Consider the following 22,313-nt stretch of genomic DNA (forward strand, 5'->3'; position numbering starts at 1 on the left):
AATCTTTTCTTATTCACACACTTCAAACATTTTGAAAACAAAGTGAGCTAAGCAATTAAGAGCCCATGTATAACCATGGATACAAAGGGTGCTTACACCTTCCCTTTGTATAACCTACCCCCGAACTCAAAGTCTTTTTAAAAGGTCTTTTCCTGTTCTTTTAGCCTTTCCAAATTGGATAAAATAAAAGTCGGTGGCGACTCTTGCTATCCGCGACATTTCAAAAAGTCAGTTCTCCCACCGTATTATAGAATGTAAAGCACAAAAATATATTCAACAAATATGAATAACTCTACATATTTTATGCAAGAACTATAACTTAATAAACTATTTTGAAATAAAATAAAATAAATATTTGTTTGTTATAAAATTAAACAAAAAAAATATATGTATACTATAAAATGCATTATTTTTTAAAAATAATTTATTCAATCGAAATCACCATTAAAAATTATCTTTACAATATACAAATTTAAAAAATAAATATCTAACATACAGAAAAAAATTCATTTTATATTTGAACAATTTGTTTTATTTATATTTTTATAAAACACATTAATAACGATAACACAAATTAATAACAAATTGATAACCTTTAATTATCAAATAAGTACTTATCAATCTTAATAAAATAGTCACAAAACTATAACAGTATATATAAAATAAATATTAAATTAATCACATTAATTTTATCAATCAATAATTTATAAAAAAAATTAATAACATTTAGTTATAAAATCTAATTTTTAAATATTTATAAATTTACAATCATGAATATATATATATATATATATATATATATATATATATATATATATATATATATTTAAATAGTTATTCATAATTTCAATCAAAAATCTTTTATTAATAAAAACAATAACATTTTCAATCCTTCTGAATAACATTATTAATATAATTCTTCTATAATTATTTAACATGATTGATGCAATTCTTCTAGAATCTATAAAAATTGTTCACTTTTGATCAATGTATTATGCATAAACACTACAACACGGAAGACCTACGAAAGCGCTTATTTTGGACTTTAAAAGCGCTTAAAAGCGTTGTGAAAGCCAGCGCTGGCGTAGGTAACAAAAGCGCTTCTGAAAGCGCTTTGGTAGACCCCCCTATAAGAGCGTTTTTTCCAGAAAAGCGCTCTTGTAGACCCCCCCTATAAGAGCGCTTTTTCCAGAAAAGCGCTCTTGTAGACCCCCCTATAAGAGCGCTTTTTCCAGAAAAAGCGCTCTCGTAGCCTCCCCTATAGCAGCGCTTTTTCCAGAAGCGCTTTCGTAGGTTGCGTTTTTTTTTTTTAATATTTTGACATATCTCAAATCCTCACTAATATTTTGAGAAATACATTTATTATATTAAACAAATAAAATTTTAAAAAAATACATTTAATATGAAACATTTTATGAATTAGTATTGCATATATTTATTATCAAAATACAAATAAAACATCACTAATTTTATAAGTGCTCTAGAAGCTAAGTTTACAATCAAATTCTCAAAACACAAAATACAATACAAATATATATATATATATATATATATATATATATATATATATATATATATATATATATATATATATATATATATATATATATATATATATATATATATATTTGCTCCCTAAGAAATTTCCCCAAAATCCAACTTGAGACATTTCCTTCCTTTCTCTACTTAGCCTCACAGCAAATACCACACATATAAAAATGTGATGATATAATTGAAAACTCAATATTTCTTATGTGGTGTAAAGTTGTTCACTTATGAGCTCCGATCAAGTGAGTGTTGTAAAACTGTCCACTTTTGAGTTTCAATGAATTGATGACCTGGACCAAAATAAACTTTCGAGGTTAAAAAATTAACAGCTAGCATAAAACAGCTTTGAAACGGGATTGATTATTTTGTGTACTTACTAATGGTTTTGATTCTCTGAAATTGTGAAACCTCCACAACGAAGCTTGTACTCAGCTGCACAACTCAGGTGAGCATGTGTGGTTAGAAATCACATGATCAAGGCAAAATAAATTTAACTATGTAAAAAATAGTCCTTACTTATGATTAGGATCTCACTCTTTCGATAAAAAATAGTCCTTACTTATGATTAGGATCTCACAAATTGAAAGATAAATGGGGTATTGAAAACATCTTTCAGAACCAAAACATCCACACTACTCAATTATAACCAAGTAAACTAAATGAATAAGCATGAACACATCTTATAGTATTTTAAATTTTAGGAAAATGAATAAAAATTCATATTTCAATAACATTGATTTTGGTCCAGGGATTAAAAAAAAATTAGAAAGTGAATAATATGAGTAAAGAACAGGAAAAGGATTAGTTTAGGTTTACTATCCATGATAGTTCAATCAACTACTAAACTCAACAATGATCGATTGCTGAAAAAAGTGTCAATCCTCCTGCATCCTAGCATGGAAGATACAAATTAACCAAGTTTCACATTAGATTTTTCATTAGCATTAGGTTATAACTAAATTACAATAAAATTTATACAAAAAGATAGTTTGATATAAAGCCATACAATCTTTTCCAAACCACACTTATCTTCTTACTATATAAATCACAAAACTCACCACAATAACAGGTTTGCTGTTTTTAGTTTCCTTCTTGAACCTCTCCTTGAATTCACATATAAAATATCATCAAAGCAGGCAACTGCAATCAGAAACAAATCAAACCATTACTTTCATTTTGACAATTTCCTCTTAGAGCTTCTTCCTATCCGTATGTGTAAGTGGTGCTTTCTAAAAGATATTAAATAATTTGAAAATATAATGAAGGTGAACACTTTGTAACATATAAAAAACTCTTTCTACAATATACATCTACCAAGTGTGCTTGCACACAAACAAGGCTTCCCAATCGCAAAATATATTTATCTAGACGTCAATTTTCAATAGAATAATTTAATAAAAACATTAGTTCTTAAGAAAGTATGTATCCAAACTTTTCATTACCATAAAATATTAACTATCTTTTCTCTATTTCATAAGCAACTATATCCAGGATATATGTTCAAGACATACTTGTCAGAGACATAGCAAGTTCTACAGATCCTGAAAACGCTTAGCATCGAAACTTACAGGAAAACTAAAGGGCCTCTTTGACTTGCTTCGATCCTTAAAAACTATTTTCAACAGCTTTATACCAATTTTATCACCATGGGGCTTAAACCTAATGAAAAATTAAAGCCAACAAAATTGAACGCATTATCACAAAAATATATTTAAAAACTTTAAAAAAGAAAAGGTAAAATAAGTTATGAATCACAATCCACATTCAAAAGGTAAAATAACTCGGTATTCACAACATATAAGTCCAATTGTAGCAGCTCTAACATTCACGTTTAAAGAATCAAATTAAAACACTAGGCGACATCAAATTATAGGAGTAGATAGCAACCATATAATCCAAAATAACAACTTGCAACATCAGATTTGAAGAAACAAAAACCCTAAATCTCAAAATTTCAAATCAGAAAACCCAAAACCTCAAATTATATCTAAGAGCAAAATAAATACAAATCTCTATTATAAAGATTGGAAAATGAAAGGTTATCTTCAATAATAAACACAAGAAATCATTGTGAAAAAAGATTTATACCTGGGATTGAACAGAGGAAATTGAATGGCTCATAGAACAAGGAGATCGTATCAACGGACAAAAACGAAGCAACCACAAATGTTCAACACCACAACAACAATTTCAACTCGCGAACAGTTTCATTTCCGGCGTTCAGCTTTCAAACCCAGCAACATCATCTCCACGAAATCGGAGAAAGCTTCGAATCAGAGAGAAGAAGAGGACGAACGGAGATTCACGTCAGAGAAAGAGAACGGAATCGAAAAAGGGTTTGAGTCACCGGTGATTGATCGGAGAAGAAGAGGAAGACAATCAGAGGAAGAGAGAAGCCACCACAGCTTTGTTGAAGATGAAGGGTGTTTTTCTTATGTTGAGGAGGAAAAGAAAAGAATGTTTTTAACCAACACAAACCCTAGTCCCTTTTCCTATTTATTCTTCTTTTTATTATTATTTTTTTATTCTGTTAGTTAATTAATTTTGTTTTAAAAATTTTAATTTTAAATTAGCTACGAGAGCGCTTTTCAAAAGCGCCTTTGTAACCAGCCTATACCAGCGCTTTTATAAAAGCGCTTTCATAAGGTAGCCTATAGCAGCGCTTTTCAAAAGCGCTTTCGTAGGATCACCTATACCAGCGCTTTTTTCCCTTGTTTTTTAGTTTTGTTTTTAGCGAAACCTATAGCAGCGCTTTTTCTTAAAAGCGCTTTCGTAGCTGTGCTGCTAAAAGCCAAATTTGGCGTAGTGAAAATAAATTATTCTTTTTGAACAATTTTCTAGGATCTTTTATTTTATATATATATATATATATATATATATATATATATATATATATATATATATATATATATATATATATATATATATATATATATATATATATATATATATATATATATTAGACCTAAATTCATAATTTTTCTATCCTTCAGGGATGTTTGATAAATTTTTTAGAAACTATATAATAAATTATTAATTTTCTATCCTTCAAGAATGCTTGATAAGTTATTCAAAAATTATATAAAAATTATAATTTTGCTATCCTTCATGATGTTTGATAAATTTTTTCAAAATTTTATGAATAATTATTATTTTGCTTTCTTTCGAAGATGTTTGATAAGTTCTTCTATAACTATATAATAAACTCAATATTATCTTTCATATATATTTTATAAGTTCTTCAAAAACTATATAATAAATTTATTATTATCCTTTGGAAATATTTGTTAAGTTTTTCAGCAACTATATATCAAACTCATTATAAGAATAAAATGATATTACTTCTGATACTTATGACTTCAATTTTTTCCTGAGAAGTAGAAGAAGAGAGTTTATTATATTATTTATTATTTATATTCTAAGAGTGAGAGATATGTGAAATCTCCTAATTGATGGACATAAGTTTATAGAACATAAGTTTAAATAATTTTAAAATTCACTATAATCTATTATAGTCATTTATATTCTTATATATTTTAAATAATTTATTGTATTTTGAAACAAAATAAAGTGATAAAATATTAACTTATTTTAAATGTTATAAATTACATTTTTTTAATAATATTTTTCAATTAAAAAGTAAAATCAATTTAAGATATTCTTTGAAAAAATTTGAAAAAAAAGTAAGTAAGATAAGTTTTACACCTCAGATCTTGTCACTAGCCCTTAAAGTAACATATTAAAATATTAAAATTTATAAGTGATTGCATTTTTATAACATATTTAAATATTTTAAAAAATAATTAAAATTCTAATTATATTTATAACGTATTATAAAATAAAATGTATGACCTGTAATTAACTTTAGAGTTACTATTATGCCGTAAATGATGACTAAAACAAAGAAAATTGTATAAATAAAAGAGTATATATTATTGTATTTATCACTATTATGAATATAAAGTGAAAATATTATTTTTGAAGTGATTTAAATAATTTGGTGTTTGAACAGTAAAGATGTTTTATATAAGCTTTTAATTTAAAGAATTTAATCAAAGACTAAATTTAAAAAAATAATTAATTAATATTAAAAAATAAAAGGTTGATTTATTTTTATACAATTTTTAAATAATTAATTATAAAATTACAGTCAAGCTGTTCCAACACCATTTTTATTTATAAAATTTATTAATTAAATATTATTATTATTATTATTGAAAAATTCTTGCTTTTTTTCCGTGTAGGAAAAATTCTTGCTTAAGTTAAAAACTGTTTAATTATATTTAAAAAATGGAAAATGCTTATTGTTAAGAAAATGTGAAAACAAGAAAAGCAATAATAATCTCAACCATTCATCATCACCACTACCCCAATTCCAATTAAATAGAAAATTAAATTAAAAATAAATTAAAAATTTTATTATAAAATAATGACACATGTACATTTTTGCATTTCTTCTTCAATTTCTTTTGTACTAAATAACAGTAATCTTAAAAAATATTTTTTAAAAATACAACTCAAATACTTTTAAAATAGAGGTTAAAGGTAGTGCACTGACAGTGTAATTTTTTTTTACACTGTCATCCAATAAAAACAAATCGTTTTGCCATGTCATATAAATTTTTTAAAAATTATAGTATGATTTATGCTGATTCAAGGTTGTGATTGGTTGACAGTGTAAAACTTTTTTACACTGTCAGTGCATCATCCATTTTCTCTTTAAAATATAATAACTAAAAACTTAAATACAGACAAACACTTTGAATATTTTGATTTTAAATAAATAATATTTTAAGACTATTTTGTTAAATTTTTATTTAATTACTATTAATTATATTAAAAAATATTATTTTACAAATAGAAGTTAAATAATTTTAAAATAAGTAACTAAATACATAAATATAACAGTGAAATACTTTGAATAGTTATCTATTTTGATTTTAAATAAATAATATTTCAAGACTATTTTGTTAAATTTCCATTTAATTATTACCAATCAATTAATTAAAAAAAAAAAGGGAAAATCATGAAAGGGCGGTTGTGAAACATTTAGAAAGAGAAAGAGAACCGGCACGAAGAAGTAAGAAAGGGTTTGTAAGAAATTACAAAAAAACCGGATATATACAAAACAAAAACACTCAAACCCTAGTCACTACCCTCGTTCTTACTATCCACCCACCGCCGCCACTACATCAACCGTTACTTCTTCAACTCCCTTTATACACACACTCACTCACACACCTATCAGATCTCTCATTCTTTTCTTTCTCCAAACCTATCTATCTATTTTATTCAGCGTCGTCGTTTTATCCCCTTAACTTATCATCCCTACCATGGTATTCAACGAGAGGCCAACCAAGAGGATGAAAAGAAGGGTCACCGCTGATCTTTACGATTTTCTCACTTTCCCTTCCGCCGGCGACTTCTCCGACGCGGTACCTTTTCGTAGCCGTGTTCATCGTTTTCTATCTGATCACGCTCGTGTCGCTTTTCCTCCCTCTCTTTTTCCCTCTCTGATGACGTGGCAGATCTTGTTTCGTGTTGGGGATGATGTTGATGGCTCTGATCTTTCGTCTGCTTTGGTTACTCTTGACATTGTTGAAGAGGATGTTACTTGTTCTCGTAGTACGGTTTATTGTGACCAGTGCCGAGTTGTTGGTGAGTCGAACAGTCGAGTCCGAATCTAGATTCTACAATGTTTCATATTTACTTAATTATTTATTTTTTAAATATTATATTAGTCTATCCACTGGGCTCCACCGGATATATGTTTTTTCTCGGCTTTTATTTTGTAGTCTTTTATTATTATTATTATTACAAAAAGTTAAAGATAATAGTGAAGTATTATTATTACACAAAAGCTAATCATAATATAATAGAGAGTAGAAATATTTTATTTTTTTTACGAACTTTATTATTAATATTATTATTATTAGTATGTTGGTGTGGTATCATGTGATGTGGTTGGTGGATGTGGAATTAGAGATAAAGTTGAACTCTGATACTTATGAATTTTTTTGTTGGATAAAAACAAAGGATGGAGTGATCATCCTGTATGTCAAAAGCGATTTCATTTCATAATAAGGTCGGGTAGTGATGCCGTCGAAGCATACCAAAGACCTTGTTCGAAATGTGGAGATCTTGTCCAATTATCTGAAGCAAGGTAACAATTTCAGTTTTTTTGTTCTACTCTTCACTATGCTTGATTTGGATGATACCTGAAGAATTGAAACAGTAATTTGACATCTTTGCAGTTGCAAGTCATGTAATCTTGACATCTCTGTTGATGATCTGGAGGATTGGGTGTATCTTCAAATTGAAGATAACACGCATCTTCTGCATGGAGTTGTGCATTCCAATGGTTATGGCCACTTGCTTACTCTCAACGGAAGAGAAGGTGGCTCGATGCTTCTCTCGGGTTCTGATTTATTAGGTTTCTGGGATAGGCTCTGTGCTGCCATTGCTGTTAGGTTTGAAATTTGAATCCTTCAATTTTCTTTTAGTTTGCTCTATGTTTGTTTGTTTTCCTTTGTAATGAATTGTGCTGGATAATTTTTAGGAAGGTTAGTGTGATGGACTTGTCTAAGAAGTTTGGTCTGGATTATCGTTTGCTTCATGCAATCACCAAAGGGCATTCATGGTATGGCAATTGGGGTTATGAATTTGGAACTGGTTGCTATGGTCTTACCAAAGAAGCATACAATAAGGCCGTTGATACCTTGTCCAAGATGCCCTTGTCCGTATTTTCATTCCATGGTCGAGGAGCCCGAAACCGTGTGCAGACTGTTATTTCACTTTACCAGTCTTTTGCAGCAACCGAACTTCTAACAATTAAAGATCTCTTGTCCTTTATGTTGAAATTGGTTCATAAATTTCGTAATCCAAGAAGTGCAAAGTCTCCACAACATGAAATCACCGGTCCATATAATATACTATGTGCATGGACAAGAAATGAGGTCGAAGACGTTCAGCAAGCTTTGATAAAGGTACTGCTTGCATCTAGTGCATGTAAGGAGGCCAAATGGGTTACAAGGCGAACTCTCAAGGGGTCCATATGTATGCGAGTTAGATCCCCAGAGCTGGTAGACTATAGTCTTAAGCACTTGCCAGGGAAATTAGCTGCAAATGGAATGGTTGTTTGTTCGCGATGCAATCCGAAATCTTGTGCTGTGGAATTCAGGTAATTGTTATGATGCTTCTTTTTTCTGTCAAATGTTTCTTCCAAAAGCCCAACTAATATTTGTTTTAACCTTGACAGGTTGGGACCTTTTACTAATGTATTTACCTCAAATTCAAGCTATCCTTCAGAAGAGCAAGTGATATCTGATTTGACATTTTTATTTAATACAATTATTCGCCCTGAAAAAAAATTCAGCTACAGACCAAAGAGTATGAGGAAAACGATTGCTGATTCAGCTAGAACTGTTCTTGACTGTAAGCAGTTTATGAAGAATTATGAATCTGATCATGTGACCACAGAATCGCCTTCAGATATGAGGCTCTGGTGTCATGTGGAGCTTTCCGACCAGCCTAAAGAGGACCATCCAACACCACCCCCAGAACTAATTGTTTTGCCTATAGATGCTACTGTTGATGACCTGATGAAAGAAGTCACTAGTGCTTTTCAAGAGGTATATGCAATGTACAAGAGGTTTCAAGCTGAGGAACTTCTAGGATATGGTAAAATCAACAATTTATATACCTTGAAATTCCTTTTTGGATCAAATTCAAGTGTTAGAATCCTAGGAAAATGTCCTACCAAACATGGCCTAAGCCGATTCCGGAAGGAGCGAGGAACAGAAGAGTGGAAAGTTGATTGCACTTGTGGTGCTAAGGATGATGATGGAGAAAAAATGTTGGCATGTGATACTTGTGGTGTCTGGCAGCATACAAGATGTGCGGGAATTGGTGGTTCCGCACCTTCCAAATTTGTATGTAGGGGATGTGTAAACTCCTATCGTGTGAAAATCCAAAGTTACTCATCTTCTAGCGAGGCTTGTAAATTGAAAACATCTTGCAGAGATGAAGCTGCTGCATCGGTTACTTGTAATATAAATGTAAATTTTGGTGTACGTTAGTCTGTATGTAATTGTTGTATATTTTGGCTAGGTTTTATGTAATGCCAAATAAGTGTAGTCCTGGTTGACATTTGTTTGAGAGCTTTTTACTCTCAAGAGAAATGGGTTAAGCTTGTTTTATCGAGCACAATGAAAAACAAAGTTGTTTCTTTTCAAAATTTTGGCTGTAAGATGAATATGTATTACTAATGCAGTGCAAGTAAGATGAAAATTAAATTGAAGTTTAAAACTAGCACGTCACTTAAAATATGATCGATTTGGCTTTCAGTTCATCTGAGCAAGCAAAAAACAATAATGCTTCAAGTTTCATCTTAAAGTTTCTGGCATAATTCACCATAAAAAAAATCAAACTGAATTTTTTCTTTGTAATAATTTTATTTTATGAAAAGATTGCATAACTTTCTAAACTAACCACAAATCATTTTTGGAAGTCAACACAAAGTAAGCATCTTGTCAGAAAACATCACAAACCCTGTAAAATATATCTTAAAACAATTGAAAGCAGGCATGATTTCCAAAAGAAAGGCTAGGGGCTGCTGCACAAAATCTAAACTATTGGCAAATAGAAGGCATATCAGAAACCATTGAACAGAACCAGAAATTGTAAAATAAACAGAAACGAGCAGCGAAAATATGAAACTGTGTAGGAAGAGAGGACCTGATGTAAAAAATGCAAATTGCAGTCCTAAAAACAGAAACCAGCAGCAGAATTGAAGCTTTAAAAAATGGATAGTCTCATGCTAGGCCAAGGTGTATGAGACCCACGTTGAAGCTTCGTATGAATCGCATCACGAAAAAGCTTGAAGCGAATAAAAAAAAGACAGCAACCGCAACCGTATTGGCAGATTCATACGGATCAAAACCTCTATTGATATATGATAACCTTTGAAAAGAGGGACAATGCTCATGTAGCAAAGAATCTTTTATTTCTTTTTAAATATGAATATTAACCTACTTGTATTGACACCAAATCAAAGACTGAACATGGTGATCAAGAAGATGGTTTTGAAGATATTGGGGGTAAAGGAGGACCCTTTTGGACTTTGACTACGTGCTTCACTACTTCCAAAGTGAGCCGCAAAAAAAGAGAGCAAATCCAGCTCTTGCAGCAGGAGTCTAATTGTTGGAACAAGACACAGGAAACTGCTGGTGGGAAGGAATGAAGTGGTCATGCCAAAACCCAAAGAGAAAGACTACAAGCCCTATACATGTAAAGACAGAACCCTTTTTAAATAAGAAAGGTTTGTTGATATGCTCATCCCTGAGGAACATCTAGAAGACAAAAGGGGGTGGTTGGAAATAAGATGAACCAAAGTCTACAGCCCAAAACAATGAAAACCATTAGCTGGGATTGCAGAGTTTTGACAGATCAATTCAGGTTTGTTTTTGGGCTGCACTGGCAGTGGAAAAGAGCATCCCAGAGTGTTTGGCTCTTTGTCGATAGAGAACTTGAATGTACCCATGATTTCCTTTTCTTTGAACCATATATCTAGTTCATGTCAAAAAAAAAAGTGAGTGGATCCAACTAGTTTTTCTTTGGAGCTTATGGACATCCAAAAAAGGTAAAATAGAGAAGGGAGACTTGTAACCTCATAAACAAGATTTCCCTCAGCTTAGGCAATAGTTGGGTTTGTTTTGGAGAATGACATGTTATCAAGTTCGAACAAAAAGGGGAGACCCTCTAGTCCTGCTCAATTGCTCCAAGGTGCCAAACAGTGGATGAGCTTAGGAGGTCCTCATGTAATTGTATACCCTACTGTAACTGCTGTACACTAACTGCACAGTGGATTCCTCTATCCTTACTAACTTCAACTGTCCCTAGAATCAAGGAACTAATCCCTAGATTCTAGGAACTGCCTAACAAAATTAGTTAGCCTTGTGAGTCTATAAATAGTCTCACTCATTGCACTAAACACAAAATATAAGAAATACAAATTATAAGAAATCAGAGTTGAGATTTCTCTGCTCAAATTAATGGAGAATTAATTTTCTAACATGGTATCTGTAGAAACACCCCAAGGTTCTAAGGCCTAAGGCCCTTCATCTCCTCTTCAGCACATATACTCATCTTCTACAAAGCAGAATTATGCCTTTTCTGCAATTTCTGAGAAACTTATTCAGAAAACTACCTGTTATGGTGTCAATAGCTGGAATCTGTGATCAAAGCTCACAAACTTCATCATTTTCTTCTAAATCCTCACATTCAAGTGAAATTGACTTCAATTGAAAATACAAACAACAATCACATCTCACCTGAATTTGAAGCTTGGGAACAAGATCAGCTTCTACTTGCGTGGTTGCAATCCCCCATTTCTTGCGACATGCTTCGCCGTGTCATTGGCTGCAAAAATTCATGGACGCCGTGGGATAAAATCCATGCCTACTTTCAGCAGCACACTCCTACACTCAAACAAAGAAAGGTGGGGGGACCCTCAAGTCCGGCTCAATTGCTCCTAGGGGCCAAACCACACTTCAAATATCACTCTTCAGTTTGTAGTCGGGACTCTGTAGCTGTGCTGCCATTGAACCCATGCAAGCAGGTTCTAAAACATGGGTGTGGAGATTCCCACATCAGATTTATCCTATCGTTTATAATGAATTTGTTTTCTATCTAATGTTAGAGATGCTATATGGTTAAAAAAATGTAGAAAGAGAGCATCTGATAAGGGACTAATTTGATGTATTTTTGAAGTTTGGGGACTAGATAACAGACATGTAGGAAGAGAGGGTCTGTCTTGATTTCACATGGGAGAGAGGGATATCCAACATAGCACTTAAAAGCTGTAACACAAATCACACTAGTAGAGGGATTAACGTGATTGCTTGGGGAGAACAATATGGACTATTTAATACTCAAGAATTAAATTGGCAGTTTACTCTAATAATATATGGTTCAGGTGGCATAACTAGAAGAAAAAGCAATACTATTTAGACATAGGTCAAACTAACCTTCTATCTCAGCAAGTTTGTCATTAATGTGCTTTGATGGAGTGCGTTCAGTCTCATATTACCAATTCATTTGGGACGAGTATGATTCACTCTTTGAAGGATACTCCTGAAAATGAATTTATCCATGGAAAATGATGTAGCATTTTAATCAACTATAATTGCCATTACCAAAAACAAATGTGAAATACATATGACCCTTTGTGATGAGTTTTTCTAGCCACTGGTACAACTCCAAGAGATTGTGGAAGACTGGCCAGAAATAAACAGACCAAAAGGCTTTCTCAAAAAGTGTTATCTTCCAACATCGCATAATTTAGAGGGAAAATAAACTATAAGCTGTACAACAAAAAGTAAAGAGCATAAGACCATGCCTTTGTTTGGGATTTAGGAAGGAAAGAGGGGAAGGATTATGGGATGAAATGGAGGAAGAAAAGAGGATCACTCCCTACCTTTTATGAGTCAGTATTCCTTAAAATCCACCAATTTGGAGGAACTGAAAAGCTCATTTGGGAGAGTAATTTAGAGGGTTTCAAAAAAATCTCTAAATCCTTTCGCTCTCGCTCTCGTATAATATACTCATCATGACAAACACAGTACTCATAACCTTTCTCTTCCCCTCTCCTCCAAAAGAACTCCCCCAAATCAGGAGGGCTTCACTCCATTTTCCTACCGCCTTCCATTCTAACTCTAAAACAAAGCTCAAGAGAATGTCAGGTTTTTTTCCACATAAAACAGGGCATTCATGATCAATACACATAGGCATCATTAGTATATATATCCAACCGTACAAGGAACAGAGTCATGGACCTTAATAGACTAATGATTTTAGGGAGAATAACTTTGAAAAAATGAATTCTTTAACAAACTCATGACTTTCAGCCTTTTGAGACAATGACAAGAGTGTTGCAGCAAGAAATAGTGTAGTTAAAAGTAGTAACATAAATTGCAGATAAGAAAATATGTTTCTATCAAACATGTATTCTCGGTAGAAAGGAAAGATATGCCATCAACAAATTGACCGAGAATGAAATGCACATACACACCCTAGATTCATAATATGCAATGTTAGCCATGGATCTTCATTGCAAAGAAATTATAGCATATGGAAATGTTCAGGCAGGAGTATTTTCTGAGATTTCAAATCAATCTCTGTAACCTCAGGGGAAGCAACAAATATCTCAGAACAATTGAGTTATTATACAATTCTCTGAATTTCCAGATATAAAACATAAGGAGGACAAATATTTTTTATTGAAAAAGGGACATAGAAAACCACCCATATGAAAAGTAGACAGTTAAGCATAACACCCCAGCCAAAAACAGAAAAAATCCCAGGCTCAAAATAGAAATCCAATATCAATTTAGACAATATTACCACAACAACTTCGAACAGCTATATAAACTATTAAAAATTTAATCATGTTTTACAGTAGTTGTACAAAAAAGCCAGCATCAATATTTTAATATTTCACAAGTCCATGATGGATGGGTGGAGAAGAAAACCACCAATATGAAAAGGAGACAGCTAATTGTAACACCCCCAGCCCAAAACATAAAAAATCCCAGGTTCAAAATAGAAATCCAATATCAATTTAGACAGTATTACCACAACAACTTCGAAAGCTATATAAACTATTAAAAATGTAATCATGTTTTACAGTAGTTGTATAAAAAAGCCAGCATCAATATTTCTTAAGTCCATGATGGATGGGGGGAGAAGAAAACGTATATGAAAAGGAGACAGCTAAGTGTAACACCCCCAGCCAAAAACTTAAAAATCCCAGGTTCAAAATAGAAATCCAATATCAGTTTAGACAGTATTACCACAACAACTTCGAACAGCTATATAAACTACTAAAAATTTAATCAGGTTCTACAATAGTTGTACTGAAAAGCCAGCATCAATATTTTATATTTTGTAAGTTCCATGATGGATGGGTGGAGAAGTGTTGAATGAGAGAAGACAAGCTATACATATGGTGAAAACTGTGTTTCAACTACACAGGATTTTTAGACTTGGCAGTCAAAATTTAACGTATTGATGCATTCAGTACATTTGTGGCCGTTGGATTGAGATCTTATAGTGTTGTTAAAAAGGTGTGATATTGAATTTTTAGATAGATTGGTTGGACGTATGTCTTACCTAGAGATCTCATATCCTATTTATCTTATATCCTATTTTCAGATGATTACTTCGTTAGGGGATCGGGATAGGACTAGAGGTGGCCTTACTATAATTCGCCATTTTGTGGTGTGGTCAATTTGAAAATCTCGGAACAATTCTGTTTTTCAGGTACACTTATAAGAGAAGAGGATTTGGAAGACACGAGCATTTTCTTATTCTGGAAATGATATCTTGGTAGATCTTCATACTTTCTCCAACCGACTTTAGAACCCTATTCTCTGCTTAAATCAATAGCAGCCTGAGTATCTTCATCCTTGCTATTGGGTGTGTGTTCTCCATGTGTTGCTCCTGGTGGTTGTTGGTTTGTTGATGGTGGTTCTTGATAGTGAAATCTAGCCTGTTTGGTGTTCTTTTTGTTTTCAGGGGAGTTTTGTTCCTTCTTGTACCAGCCCTTGGTTCTATCTTGTATTTTGTGGTGACTCATTTTCTCTTATATATTTATATATATTTATTTGCCCTTAAAAAAAAGACGGTCTAAATTTCAATATAGTTGATGTTACCGGATCGAATCCTCTTCCTTACAAATTGACCATCTATTTCAATATACTTAATCCTCTCTTAAAAAATCGAGTTAGAGGCAATATCCAATTCTGCTTTATTATTGCATGTTAATGCCATTTGTGTGGCAACCTCTTCAAACTAAAATTCTTTAGAGTAACTATTTCAACAACATAAACTCACAAACCACTTATGTCATATGACCTTGTATTCAACATTTCCAGAATATTAAATTTTCTGCAACAAGTACATAATACCCAGAATTAGATCACCTATCAATTAGTGAGCCTAGTCAATTGACATCTAAGTAACCAACTATCTGAATATGTCATTTGTTACGATTCTTCTGCCAACAAAAAAATGTCTAGACGAGTAACTGTGAGGTAGTTTAATTTGCCAACCAATCTTTCTCTATCTCCTCGAGATAGAATTTTGACATTTGGATCCATAGAAATATCAATCAGCTTGACATTCAATAAATTTGTCTCTTCAAGAATATCCATAACATATTTCCTTGGTGAAATTTCAAGTCATCTTTGGATTGGGCTACTGAAATACCTAAGAAGTAACGGAGCTTGCTAAAGTTTTTAGTGTTTAAGTGATGGGAGAGGTGTTGTTTCAACTTTCAAGTGGAGTAGGCTATGTTGATCACTACTAATTATGACAATATCATCTACATAAAAACAAGGTAATGGCACCCTTGAACTGAGAGGCGATAAAACACAGAATGAGCTGCTTTACTTTGTATCATGCCAAATTGTAGCACTACTGTAATGAATATGTCAAACTGTTTACGATGATATTAAGATGTGTGAAGTCCATAGACCATGGGATAACACTCCCCGGGAGAAACAAACCCCAGTATTTGCTACATACACACTTCGTCTTCAAGGTCACCATGTAAAAAAATAATAATTTATGTCAAGTTGGTACAAAGGCCAATGTCAGATAGCTGCAATCAAGAGCAAGAGTCTAACAGATGTCAAAGATCACTTCACTCCTTTGCTAAAGACATTTCACAGGTGAAAAAGTGTCACTTCAATCAAGGCCAAAGATTTGACTATACTCCTTTACCAACAAATGAGTTTTAAAGTGATCAATCTTGCCTTAAGAACCAACCTTCATCGCATAAAGCTAACGACATCCTACTAAAGACTTCTCAAGGGTAGAAGAACCAGTTACCAAATACCACTAATTAGCACACATCTTGCAAAAAAAGCTTCATCAGGAGAATTAGGAATAGAAATAAAAGACAAAAAAGATACACAAGTATAATACAAAGGAGAGACGCGGTGATAACTCAACAATATAATGAGGTGAAGCATTGCGAGTAAGACATATACCTTTACGAAAAGCAATAAGGAGATTCAGTGTCAGATCCTTTAAAGGCAAAAGAGAGTCTGAAATGGCATCAGTTTCAGGATCACATGCAGGAACATCCACAACATGTGGTTGACGACAACATTGTGCATGTAGAGGTTGTGTCGCATAAGGGGCCACAAGAGTAGGATTAGATGGGATAGACGTAAAAGGCTCAAGTGGTACAATAGCAGGTGAAACATATTCTGATGGATCCATATGAATGATTGCAAACAGAGTCAAGAGGCATCTCATAGTATGGAACAAACTTTGGTGGGTCCTCAAGAATGATAGAGAGAAAGGTGACATCAAAACATTTTGTTGAGGTGTAAGGACACAAGACGTTTGGTGAAGAATGTCATTAGACACCATAAAATATTGAAATTGATAGGACAAATACTGCCAGGCATCACTAGTGCGTAAAGAGCGAATGAACATTTTAATTTCTTTATAAAATTTCTCAAAAATAGAGAATAGCTCAGACTTATTTTTCATATAACCACTTACAATTGAAGAAATCAACAATGGAAGTAACAAGATGAACCCTAAACAGCAGAGAGAACTGAAACAAAAGGGAACGAAGCATATTCATTCACTAGGTTTGGAAGCTAACTACAAGTGTGTTTCCCTAATTATCCCGACCCACATATAAATTTAAAAGAACAGACACCAACTTTTGATGTTTGAGGCGACCCGATGACCCAATTGACCATGTACAGTAAAAAGAGAATATGTTGTAGAGCATTACGTTGATTTGTCAAAGTGATAATTGAGTTCATTTGACTCACATTTGATGCCAATCATCTGTCTTGAAGCTCGATCTAGCAAAGTAACATTGCCATTAGTTTAAGTAACAACACAATCATAAGAACAAGTCAATCGATTGATAAAGATTAAATTAAATGGACATCCAGGTTTATAAAAGACATATGAAACAAACAAGGGAGGATATGGACAGTGTCAATTCCTTGGGGTTTCGTTTCATAACCATTTGTTAAGACGGACCAGAACCATTTATTAAGGAGAAAAGAGCCTTAATAATACCAGTAATGTGGTCAGATGGACCAGAACCAGAACCGAGAATCCATACACAAAGAGAAGGCAACTGACAAAGGAAAGCGAATGAATGACCAGCCAGCGCAACTGAAGCAGTAAAGCCATATTTTTTACGGCTTTTAGAGAAAATATTCAAAGTAAGTTGGGGAGGCATGAGGAAGAGGTACTTTCTGACGAGTTCAGATGGATCAACCCCCACATTTACAAAACATTGGGGACGACCCAAGACATCTAGGATGGTAGCAAACTCCAAAATGTGAATACGGGTGTTAGAGTCCTCACGAGGCAATTCATAAAAGGAAAGGAGCAGGAAGAAGGTGATGTGTTGCCCAAGTTACTTTTCCTTTTCAGCTATGAAATTGTGGCAAGAGGGGATGAGATTATTGAAATCATGAAGAACGTCATGAACTTTACCTAGATAAGCAAAAATATGATCATCTATCTTCTTTAAAGCAATGATATTCATTAAACTGTGACAAACTCCATGGAGAAATTGAATATTTATTATTGTAATGTACCTTCACCTGATTCTAAATTAATTAGCATGTGAGATGAGGATAGAAGACTAGTTTGATGTTAGGATGAAGTGTTGACTTAATGACACTGCACAATTGAGCATCAATCTTCCTCCATTTTGGTCATTCAACCATCAATTCAACCTTTCTAGTGAGATGATCCTTATACCCTTGACCAACCCATAATTGGATGTTAGAAGCCAACAATCATAATTGAAACCATCCAATTTTTTCCTAGAGGGTAAAAGTAATATAGTTTGTAAAAATGGAACCATCACCCTTAGAGGAACCCCTTGAATCACTAAGTTTAGTTCTTATTGGGCTAAGCAACCCTAACTCTTTTGCTTTCTTTGTATCCCTTTAGGCCTCACCACTGTACTTCATTTTCTTCATATTTTTTCTTCCCCCCCTCATAGCATGGCAAGATCTTTCTTTCAACCCTCTTCTCTTTTTCTTCCCCCATTTCTCTCTTGTCTCATGCATCGTTCACGGGTTATGGAGAAAATGTGACAGTGATATAGATCTGCAAAGCCGCACAAGTAACAGATTGGGAACCATCCCAGTTTGACTACGTCACAGATGGCGATTTGAGGAACAAGAAGTCTGGCCACGTGACAGCAGTGGAACCACAGTGGTCAGACTGCATTAGGGGAATTTGATTGTGCAAACCCAACCCTAAATGCCATTTTTGGAATCACCTGAGATAGACCTTAATCACAATCTCGAGGGATAACCATCTATCACGTGATACCACCATGATCATCTCAGAAGACGATTTTGCGTGTGATATGACTCACTTAGTATGAGCAAGAATGTTAGATCGTCCAATCTTAACAATATTAATAAATTGGAAACGTTTGATGTTGATAGAATGAGAATTCAAAAAGTGAACCATTCAATTTTTGTTAAATGGTTCCAAACTTCCAATTTATGGACTGCAATCAACACATAATATTGACTATAGGGCATCTGTAGTCATTATAAATACTAGCAGTTTCTGTTGTCAGAAAGAATTATTGCATTCTTTTCCCCTTACCTTTTCAGGTTTCAGTGTGTACAATAAAAAACAATGCATCGAAGCTGAAAAAATAATTTTCATTAAAAGCAACAAGACATGTTCAAGAAAAAGCAATTAGATGTTCAGAAATCATCTACATGAGAAATATGAAATAAATAAAAAAACAAGCATTCTAAAACAAATTATTCAAAAAATGCTTTTCCAAGTAGATTGTCAATGGTTGTTGAAAAAATTAAAATTGATTAAAGCTGTTTAGTTTCGTGCCAGATTGAGCAGATTACATGCCATACTAAGAGTGACAAAATCTTTCAAGTAAAAGAAAGTGTGAAAAGGTAACAAATAGAGTATAACCTTAATTGTTACACATTTATTTAAAAGCTTAATATCAAAAACCTTGTTGGCAAACATTAATAGGTTTTTGGACCAAATTCAACATCACAAAATCAGCTTTATGGCATTTAATTAGACCCAAAATCTAATATCAAAGCTTTTGAAATCGGCTTCTATGGTCAACTGCCCAGCTTTTAGTACCGAACATAATAGATTTGGCTTCTTAAAGTGGTAATCTTAGTTTATCAAAAGCCAAACAGCTAACCATAGATCACAATTGCAATAACCAACTTTGATATCATGTTAGGTTTTAGGTCTAACTAAATCCCAATGAATTAGGTCAAAAACTTAATAAGATTGCCAGCTTAAACTACATCATATATGTAACACAAATACCAATAAATACATGTGATGGATTCTCATTAAATAAACAAATGGATAATTAAAAGCATTACCGTATTGGTAAAATTACTCGGTGATTCGTGTTAATTAGTGTTTAAGAATCGGCATCTCTATATGGATTTGACTTCTATGATCAACTGCCCAGCTTTTAATACGGAACATAATTGATCTGGCTTCATAAAGTGGTAATCTTAGTTCATTAAAAGCCAATCTGCTAACCAAAGATCACAATTTCAATAACCACATTCGATATCATGTTAGGTTTTAGGTCTAACTAAATCCCAACGAATTAGGTCAAAAACTTAATAAGATTGCCAGCTTAAACTACATCATATATGTAACAGAAATACCAATAAATACATGCGATAGATTCTCATTAAATAAACAAATGGATAATTAAAAACATTGCCGTATTGGTTAAATTACTCGGCGATTCGTGTTTATTAGTGTTTAACAATCGTTAAAGCAGTAATTAAACAAAATTCAGATCTACATTTAAACGAAGCAGATAAACACAATTGAAGATTGATGCAAAACAGATAAAAGCTAGTGAAGATTGATGCGAATCAGATAGATTGATGAATAATATGATAAACCCTAGATCTGTTAAACCTATAAAAATTCAAATTATAAGAATACGAAATTGATGAAGACGAAGGAAACAAAACAGATTAAACAGAGAGTGAAGAGAAGAATGCTTAGCTTGATGGATTGAAGGCAATTCAGTGAAGCATGCGATCGGAGAAGGTGAATTGGGATGAAAACGGTGATGTTGATTGCTCCGACGAAACTTTGTTTGTTGTTGACGTTGAATCCCCAATCAGGTATTCAGTGGCTACAAGCTGCGCGTAATGAGTTTTGTTGTGTTAAGTTACACTAACTCTTTTTTGAGTTACACAATTCTCTCTCCTATTGTACACTAATTTACAACATTGTTGAAGTCAATATTTACATCTTTAAAAATGTATTTAATATTTGAATTACATTAAACAAACTAGTATTAAATTAAATCTATTAATAAAGACATTTGTTGTCCATCTCATTCCTCTTTGATTTGAGAAATTAATCTCTACATTCTCCAGCAGAGAATATCTAATTTGTTAAAATAAAATTAATATTGAATTACTAGATTATTAAATTATTTATATATTTTTTTTAGTTCATATTAATATCACATTTGTAAAATACATTAATAAAAAAATTGTTACTTTTTATTTTCAATATAACTTTAATTTTTAAAATTAGGTTATATTTAAATAAATAATTTATCTGCAATTTATAATACAAATGTGTAACTATGAGCTTACATAAAATGTTTCTATGATAAAAAAAATATTTTTTATGATATAAGTTGTTTTCACATTCGAAAAAAGTGATGGAGTGGTATGAGATGATAAAAAAACTTCTATTTAGTTTTATTAGTTTAGAAATAGCGTACGGTAGAATATTTAGGAAGATTTTGTGAAAAATTCTAAAAAAGGAATTGGTTATAATTATTTATATTTAAGCAATTTAGACTGTTAATATCAGTAACTAGGACTCAGACTGAGACACTGCTGCAGTGATGGGGAGTGAAAGGGGTTTCTCATATCTAGGAGGTTCCTAGGTAGAAGTTGCACTAGATAGGGTTTAAGTGAGAAGGCAGTAAACCGGAGGTTGCTACATAGGACTTCAAATTAATACTGCTGATAGTGGATTTCCTTCCGGATTTGGTAGCCCCCTGAGTAGGGGTGGCAAAACGGGCCCGGCCCGCGGGGAAAGCCTGTTTTACCCGCATTTTTTCGCGGGGCGGGACAAGGTTTTAGGCCCGCTCTCTTGTATGTGCCCGCCCTGCTCCGCCCCGTTTTTTTGCGGGCTTTTGCGGGCATAAGCTTTTTCATACAATTTTACTATTTTTAGGCCTAAAAGGTTTAATGCCCGCGGGCTTTCCCCGCCCCGCCCTCACTTTTTTGCGGGGCGGGACAAGGTTTTAGGCCCGCACTCTTCAATATGCCCGCCCCGCCCCGCCCCGTTTTTTCGCAGGCTTTTGCGGGGCGGGTCTAAACGGGGCGGGCATGCCCGTTTGCCACCCCTACCCCTGAGTAGGTGTTGTTATACACCAAACTGGGTAAACAATTCTGTGTGATCATTTTCTTTTCAACACCTTCAAATTGTATTTACCTTGTCATTGTGTGTTATTCAAATATCAGTGTCTCGACATCTCTTAGGATATTTGAGATCTGAATACCAGAATTTCAATAGGGAAATCTTCTAGTTGGCTCTTCATCCAGAGGATCTGAGTGCTACATCTTGAAGCAGATATATACTCAGCTTCTTCAGTTGATAGCACTAATATTGACTGTCTATCTCTAATATAGTCAACATCATAATAACCT

General features: G+C 33.1%; 1 protein-coding gene and 2 long non-coding RNA genes across 4 annotated transcripts; 1 reads left to right on the forward strand and 2 right to left on the reverse strand.

The window, feature by feature from the left end:
- Positions 1–1,636: 1,636 nt before the first annotated feature.
- Positions 1,637–4,303, reverse strand: LOC131618564 (uncharacterized). 2 transcript variants are annotated; one of them, XR_009288896.1, is made up of 5 exons: positions 3,637–4,303; positions 3,117–3,207; positions 2,607–2,688; positions 1,926–1,980; positions 1,637–1,838 (listed from the first exon to the last, which is right to left on the reverse strand). It is a non-coding gene; the product is annotated as an uncharacterized LOC131618564 (long non-coding RNA). The 2 variants fall into 2 exon arrangements; XR_009288897.1 differs by lacking the exon at positions 3,117–3,207.
- A 2,300-nt stretch (positions 4,304–6,603) lies between these two features.
- Positions 6,604–9,784, forward strand: LOC131616822 (PHD finger protein At1g33420-like). Its single transcript, XM_058888268.1, has 5 exons — positions 6,604–7,206; positions 7,585–7,711; positions 7,803–8,018; positions 8,108–8,728; positions 8,807–9,784. The coding sequence occupies exons 1-5, from the start codon at positions 6,882–6,884 to the stop codon at positions 9,624–9,626; spliced, it is 2,109 nt and encodes a 702-aa protein (XP_058744251.1). The 5' UTR covers positions 6,604–6,881; the 3' UTR covers positions 9,627–9,784.
- Positions 9,785–9,852: 68 nt separating this feature from the next.
- Positions 9,853–20,857, reverse strand: LOC131616823 (uncharacterized). Its single transcript, XR_009288261.1, has 3 exons — positions 19,992–20,857; positions 12,576–12,681; positions 9,853–12,169 (listed from the first exon to the last, which is right to left on the reverse strand). It is a non-coding gene; the product is annotated as an uncharacterized LOC131616823 (long non-coding RNA).
- Between the last annotated feature and the right edge of the window lie 1,456 nt (positions 20,858–22,313).

This window comes from Vicia villosa, linkage group LG7 (assembly GCF_029867415.1).
Source record: "Vicia villosa cultivar HV-30 ecotype Madison, WI linkage group LG7, Vvil1.0, whole genome shotgun sequence".
NCBI classification, from domain to species: domain Eukaryota; kingdom Viridiplantae; phylum Streptophyta; class Magnoliopsida; order Fabales; family Fabaceae; genus Vicia; species Vicia villosa.